Genomic DNA, 8,205 nt, shown 5'->3' with positions numbered 1-8,205 from the left:
TGCTTTTCAATACTTTTCAAAGTCAGTCAGTGAGTCTGAATCATCTCCGAACATAAAAAAAGGGGAAATGAAACTGGAGAGATATCTAAATGTATAAACTCGTTACTTTGAGGAACAAATTGAAGTAAATCCAGAAATCAGAGTTTGTGTCTACCTAGTAACAGAAGGGTTTGCTGAAGAAGAACAAATCATATTGGAGAAAAATTATGTAATTATCATGCCATCTTTGCCATGCTCATGTTCTATAAAAACTGTTGTATTCTATTGCTGGTGGTATTCCCTCTGAAGTAAGTCTGAGATCCTCCTTAAAGGTATGTACATTAGCAAATTTACTAATTCACCAGACCTCTTTTAAATGATTGATAAAGTCAAATAGCACACTTACTCTAAAAACTCTGTTTACGAAAAGTGAAGTTTAAATAATTGTAGCTCAGATTGTTCAATGAAAGTCTGTGTGTTTCTGATCTCATAATCTCACAGAACAGCAGTGATGAAGCTGGTGATGAGCGTCGTTGTGTTGATGTGTGTTGGAGTCGCACAGACACTCGATATAATGTCACCAACAATAGACATCCTTGGTGAACTCCAGAAGATTGAGACCATGGAGAAAAAGTTAAACGCTCTTCATAAAGAAGTCAGGGAACTAAAGAGCAAGAATGAAGGTACAACGTTATTATTATTCTTTAAAAAACTGAATGATCACACTGAAAAAAAAATCCATAAAAAAAAAAATTGGTTACACTTTATTTCGATAGTCCACTTTAGACATTGTACTAACTATAAGTAACTCTCAGTAGAGTATTACCAAAAAATGTCCTTGAAAAGATTTCGTCATGCCTTAAAATATCTTGAATGTAACTCGACACCCTTGCCTCATTTAGTATCCGCGGTTCTATGAATATGCAAATGAGCCCCGCCTCCACTCACTCACTCAGCTCAGAGATCCACTGGTTGACGATCACACGTTGATCTGATTGGTTACAAGGTAGTTTGTGACGTCAGAAACACCAGCGATTTCAAAGCGTGTTTTTGAGACTGTCTTTGGTTCACTGCAGTTTTAAGGAGGAAATACTCAGCAATGGTGTCCACTTATGAACTTACACATGCTTTGTCTTAAAGCACATTAAAAACACCACATAGACACATAAACAACATTACATTTTCACCACATGGGGACTTTAAGTTCCAACTAGAAATATTCTTCTTCTTTTCACTTACTTTATTTTCTTCTCATCTCTTTTTTGCAGAAAGGGTGAAAGTGGCTTTTTCAGCCTCACTGCCAGATTCAGCGGGCCCTTTCAATGAAGATTCCACTCTTGTGTATAAAAATACATTTACTAACATTGGAAATGCTTATGACACCAAAACAGGTATCATAACTTTGCAAATTCTAAACGCAATTCTGTCAGGTCATTTGTCAACTTTTAAGAGCCTAGGTTTATATGGTTGTCTACAGGAATCTTCACTGCACCAGTAAAAGGAGTTTATTTCTTCATCTTTGTGGTCTTCAATGCTTTTAAAGAAGCGACCGGTGTGAGACTGCTAAAAAACGACAATTTTGTGGTGGCAGCATCAGATAACCCGCCCAGATGGGACACCGAAGACACGACCATCAACTCTGTCAGTCTTCTGTTGGCGCGAGGAGACCGGATAAATCTTCAGCTCATAAAGACGCGTCGGATCTACACGGATAGCTTGAAGAGGAACACCTTCAGCGGACACCTTCTGTTTACCGTCTGAACGTCTGCGGTTTCCAGACTAAACTCCTCTGACAAGTTCGTCATCTGATTTTCTTCCTCACAATATTTTTGATTCAGTTATATAAAAGGTCGATGGGTCTACGTAGAATCTGAATCTGATTTTTTTTTTTTTGCTCACACGCAGTGTTTTATTTAGGTACAAATAAATATAGTAACAAAATCTAATTTTCCTGAAGCTGTGTAGAAGACAATCAAAAGTGACAAAAAGAAAAAGTTGTAAATTGGCTACAAAAATCCTTCAAATGTTTCAACATGTTCACTATTGAACACTATAAGTGTTACATAAATCTCCATGTGTAATGGATTTTTTTTTAAATGAACCATACCTAGCATTTCTTTTTCTTGCAGGCCTAACATTTAACATTTGAGAACAAAATGCACCAACTATTAACCAGGGTTTGTGTGTCACAATAGTGGATACTGCCTAGACCATTACCTAAATATAATGACAAACTAATAACCTCATCATTTTGAAGATTTTGCTATATCTAAATTTGCTTTGCCAGTAACAGAGAGAAGAGGTGGATGCAGATTTGCACAAAAGAACCAATCATATTTGAGAAAAATGATGTGATGATAATGAGTAATATGTAATGTTATTCTGCTCTGTATCTATCCTATATAAACTATTGTTTTTGCTGGTGGATTCTCGATACGAGATCCTCTCCGGCCGTGATTAAAGCATATTCTAAGGCACTGTCTGGAGTCTGTCTGGTTCGTGGAACACTGGTGACCTTGTAACACCTGCTTTTAAAAACACTTTTGATGCTACATATAGAATTAAGGGACCAGAGACTTTCACTTTTCAATGAGCCTTGTGTATTACACCACAAGTCACCATACAGTCAGTAAACATACAATGTGCATAGTCATTCAGTTGCAAGGGAAACATTGAATAGTCCAGACTTTTATAGTGGCGTCTTTCGCTACCACAAGCTCAGTCTTAAGAATAGTAGGAGCAAGATGAAACAGTACTTAAGTGCAATGTTGATGAGGCCACATCTGCCTGAAACCAAGTTTCCAAGTGGCTGTCGGTAATGTAAACGAACTGTAGCTTGTGAAATGAACAATAGATGACAAAGATGTTGTTGTCAAAACGAAGACAATTAATCCCTTTTTGATCAAGGTCCTAACTATAGTTGAGCTGCCTCCATATGCCTGCACGTTGAACCCTCTGCATCAAACAAACAAATTAACAAATTTACCCATCTCATTTACATAAACATTACCTAACATCATATATACAAACAAAGTACTAACAGGAGTACTTACATTTGAGTTTAAGAACCTCAGCTTCCTCAAATCAGGGCTAAAAAGACAAGACAGCATTGGTGAGAAAGTTTCTCCATGTGGTTACATGGTTACACACCCCTCCCCCCAAATAAAAGTTTCAATTAGTCCCATAAAATCTCTTTAGCTTTTCAACATGGTAAATATCACTTTGGCTCGGGTTGTCAAGCATTACTACCTTGTAATTGACATTATTTACCCTTTTCAAGATTTTTGCAGGTCCTTGCCATTTTGGAGCTAACTTGGCCATAAAATAATCGGCAGCACGAGATAGAGGGTGAGTTAGGATCCAAACCAGAACTCCTTCTTCGAACCATTCAGCCCTTCTACGTTTATTGTAGTATTTGCCTTGCCTCTCCTGGGCTTGGCTAGTCTTCTCTCTCACTTGATCTCTCACAGCTTTCTGCCTCTCAACAGTGCTGTAGGCTACGTGGTCGGGATTAGGCGGCTTGCGGATTAACCGCTCAAGTGGACCTTTTAACTTGCGTCCTAGTGCAATCTCCGCCGGAGTGAGAGCCGTGCTCTCTTGCCACGCTGAATTAATGGCATACCGGAATTCTGCTATCCACTTGCCCCAGTCACGGTGATTGTCATGGACGTAAGATGATATCATCGTTTTCAAGGTCTTGTTGACCCTCTCGGTTAAGTTGGTCTGGGGATGATAAGCTGTAGTGAGTTTTTGAACTACACCCCATCGTTTGCAGGTATCATTGAGTAGCTGGGCAGTGAACTGAGGCCCACGGTCAGAAACTAAGTAAGCTCCCCATCGTGTGAACATTTCTTTTACCAGAATGTTGGTTATCAGGTGTGCTTTTGCAGACCGTAGAGCAAAGAGTTCTACCCAATTGCTGCAATAAACTACAAAGACTAATAAGAATTCATTGGATCTTGGGCTTCTTGGGAAAGGACCCATCAAATCCACTCCGAGCATATAGCCAGGCTCCACTATTGGGGTTGACTGCAACAATCCAGACAGTTTGGAGATTCTTGGTTTGTAGGCTTGACACGTCTTACATTGGGTGCAGAAACTCCAAACATCTTTACGAATCTCGGGCCAATAAACATTGTCGATTAGCCTCCGTAAGGTTTTCATTCTTCCCAAGTGTCCACTCAATGGGTTTGAATGAGCAAATTGCAAAAACGCTTCCCTCAGTGATGCAGGTATGACTAATTGACTAGTGCACCCTTGTTGCTTGTCAGGTAGCCTTCGAAACAAGTAGTCATTCTGTACAATGTAAGCAATGCGCTTTGGATCGGTGTTAGGTTGCTTAGCTGACTCCCATAAAGACTGTAAAGAAGAATCAAGCTTTTGAGCTTTCCTAATCTCATCCCAGCTGACGGGTAAATTAGGGTCTGGTTTTGTGGGTTGACATAAGGCAATGTGGCTTACCACCTCTTGCACAGGTATTCCTCTAGATAGGGCATCAGGTACCACATTACATGATCCCTTATACGGTACTTAACAGTGAAGTTAAAACCTTGCAGCCTTAAAGCCCACCTGGTCAAGCCGGAGGATGGTTTAGGCTGATTGAATACCCAATCAGGGCAGAATGGTCTGTGAGTACTTCGAAGTTCCTTCCCTCCAAGTACTGCCTCCACTTTTCTACAGTCCACACCACAGCCAGACACTCTTTTCTGCCGTAGAGTACGATTTTTCTGCTCCCTGTACGAGTCGCGAAGCATAGGCAATGACATGCTCTAAACCATCAAAGTCCTGGGTCAGCACAGCTCCTAATCCTATATCTCTAGCATCAGTTTGTACTTTAAAATCCTTAGTGAAGTCGGGTGGCATTAAAACTGGTACTTGTTGGAGGGCGTTTTTAAGATCATTAAAAGCATTTTGGCATTCGACTGTCCAATCCCAAACTGTGTCTTTAGCCTTTAATGCATATAAAGGTGCTGCTCGCTCAGAAAAGTGAGAAATGAAGCGATGGTACCAACTTGCAAGACCTACAAACCTTAGTTTTAAAGACCCAATTTGACTGCAATGCAGTTACACCTCAAAATATGGTCACAATAAAAATACATATGTAGCATGACTCATTGAAAGTAGAATTTGTGTCTCTCTTCAAGATTCAATTAGGTTTTGCTTTTTCTTCTCTCGTCCCTGTTCGGGCGCCATTTTATGTAACACCTGCTTTTAAAAACACTTTTGATGCTACGTATAGAATTAAGGGACCAGAGACTTTCACTTTTCAATGAGCCTTGTGTATTACACCACAAGTCACCATACAGTCAGTAAACATACAACGTGCATAGTCATTCAGTTGCAAGGGAAACATTGAATAGTCCAGACTTTTATAGTGGCGTCTTTCGCTAACACAAGCTCAGTCTTAAGAATAGTAGGAGCAAGATGAAACAGTACTTAAGTGCAATGTTGATGAGGCCACATCTGCCTGAAACCAAGTTTCCAAGTGGCTGTCGGTAATGTAAACGAACTGTAGCTTGTGAAATGAACAAGAGATGACAAAGATGTTGTTGTCAAAACGAAGACAATTAATCCCTTTTTGATCAACCTAACTATAGTTGACACCATTAACAAATTTACCCATCTCATTTACATTTACATCTCATTTACATAAACATTGCCTAACATCATATATACAAACAAAGCTCCAACAAAACAACATCTATCAGCAGTCAATTTTCAGCTCCACACACACAGGAACCCAGACTGACCGCTTCCACAGCCAATATCCCACTGTTCTCCTTCTCCTCGCTAACCGAGGAAGAAGTATCTACACTTCTCCTCTCCAGTCATCCTACCACCTGCCCTCTAGACCCCATCCCCTCACACCTTCTACAAGCCATCTCTCCGACACTTCTACCATCACTCACACACATAATCAACTCATCCCTCCATACTGGCACCTTCCCTACAGCATTCAAGCAGGCTCGGGTCACTCCACTGCTTAAAAAACCAACACTAAACACATCATCTGTAGAGAATTACAGACCTATCTCTCTCCTACCATTCATTGCGAAGACACTTGAAAGAGCTGTTTTCAACCAAATAACATCCTTTTTGTCTCTAAACAACCAGCTGGATGTCAACCAATCTGGCTTCAAGAAAGGGCATTCAACAGAAACTGCATTACTGTCAGTCACAGAAGCCCTACGGATCGCTAAAGCTGCTTCCAAGTCCTCAGTCCTCATTCTCCTGGATCTGTCTGCTGCCTTCGACACTGTGAATCATCAGATCCTTATGTCCAGCCTCTCATCACTGGGCATCACAGGAACTTCACTCCACTGGTTTGAGTCCTATCTCACAGGTAGGTCCTTCAAGGTCGCATGGAGAGGTGAGGTATCCAGAGCACATCAACTGACCACAGGGGTTCCCCAGGGTTCAATTCTTGGTCCCCTCCTCTTCTCCATCTACACTACATCACTGGGACACATCATACAGGCACACGGCTTCTCCTACCACTGCTATGCTGATGACACACAGCTCTTCCTCTCGTTTCAACCAGATGATCCCACAGTAGCTGCACGGGTCTCAAGCTGTCTGGCGGACATCTCCACATGGATGAAGGAACATCACCTACAGCTCAACCTGGCAAAGACTGAGCTTCTCATCCTCCCTGCCAATCCGTCTATACAACACGACTTCACCATCCAGCTAGAGTCATCATCAATCACCCCATCAAGGTCGGTCAGAAATCTCGGAGTAACGCTTGATGACCAGCTGTCCTTCACAGATCACATTTCAAAGACAGCTCGATCATGCAGGTTTGCACTGCACAACATCAGGAAGATCAGGCCTTTCCTAACTGAGCATGCAACACAACTTCTCGTCCAGGCCCTGGTCATCTCTAGGCTTGACTACTGTAATGCTCTTTTGGCCGGACTTCCAGCATGTGCAACAAAACCTCTACAGATGATCCAAAATGCTGCAGCTCGTCTTGTCTTCAACGAGCCCAAGAGGGCCCACGTCACTCCTCTGTTCATCTCTCTGCACTGGCTACCTCTCGCTGCTCGCATCAAATTCAAGGCATTGACGCTTGCTTACAGATCTATCACAGGCTCAGCTCCCTACTATTTTCACTCACTCCTACGAGTCTACATCCCTACCAGACGCCTACGATCGATCAACGAGCGACGTCTCGTGGTTCCATCACAGAGAGCCACAAAATCACTTTCCAGAACATTCTCATTCACAGCTCCATGCTGGTGGAACGCTCTCCCCGGCCTCATCCGGAATGCAGAATCACTGGCAACATTCAAAAAACAGCTGAAAACCCATCTCTTCCGTGAGCACTTAACCTCATAAAAAAAAATAAAAAAAAAAAAAATCCTTTGAAACATCACTTATCAGACTTATGCTACTCTGAATAATGCCTGAACTTTGTATTCTGAGCACTTCTTGCGTTGTTGTTGTTTTTGCCTCTTCATGATGACTCGCTTTATTTAGTCCTAATTTGTAAGTCGCTTTGGATAAAAGCGTCTGCTAAATGACTAAATGTAAATGTAAATGTAAAGTACTAACAGGAGTACTTACATTTAGTTTAAGAACTTCAGCTTCCTCAAATCAGGGCCAAAAATACAAGACAGCATTGGTGAGAAAGTTTCTCCATGTGGTTAACACATCCTGCCTACCTCATACTTGTTCTCTTATCCTTTTTATGCTACCAGGCATCTCACTGGCTAGAGTGCCCCTAGTGACAGGATTAAATATTGCATGTATAGAAAGCTAATGGAACAAATGTAACTGTAAAACTGTTACAACCTTAATTCCCAAGTGATGGTGTTCATAGGGGACGAGACATAGTCTGACTCAGCGTGAGGCTCTTATTGACATATTATGTCCCTGTTCACGAGATGTAATATAAACCTATAGTGTCCCCAGAATGTGTCTTTGAAATTTGAAAATTATCGGGCTTATGCTACTCTGAACAATGCCTGAACTTCGTATTTTGAGCACTTCTTGCGTTGTTTCTTGCCTCTTCACGATGACTCGCTTATTTTAGTCCTAATTTGTAAGTCGCTTTGGACAAAAGCGTCTGCTAAATGACTAAATGTAAATGTAAATCTCTCATGCCTACCAACATCTTTTAATGATTGATAAAGCCACATAGGAGCAGACTTTACTCTAAAAACTCTGGTTATGAAAGGGGAAGTTTAAATATTTGTAGTTCAAAGTCTCTCAGATTGTTCA

General features: G+C 41.2%; 1 protein-coding gene across 1 annotated transcript; it reads left to right on the top strand.

Annotated features, from left to right (window-relative positions):
• Nucleotides 1–258: 258 nt before the first annotated feature.
• LOC311294329 (complement C1q tumor necrosis factor-related protein 3-like) lies at nt 259–2,455 on the top strand. Its single transcript, XM_084415136.1, has 4 exons — nt 259–311; nt 481–662; nt 1,248–1,370; nt 1,457–2,455. The coding sequence occupies exons 2-4, from the start codon at nt 491–493 to the stop codon at nt 1,738–1,740; spliced, it is 579 nt and encodes a 192-aa protein (XP_084271262.1). The 5' UTR covers nt 259–311; nt 481–490; the 3' UTR covers nt 1,741–2,455.
• The last annotated feature ends 5,750 nt before the right edge of the window (nt 2,456–8,205 follow it).

Source organism: Rutilus rutilus (assembly GCF_951802725.1).
Source record: "Rutilus rutilus genome assembly, chromosome: 7".
Taxonomy (NCBI): Eukaryota; Metazoa; Chordata; class Actinopteri; order Cypriniformes; family Leuciscidae; genus Rutilus; species Rutilus rutilus.
The sequence above is the reverse complement of the archived record's forward strand: the minus strand, read 5'-3'. Positions and strand labels throughout refer to the sequence as shown.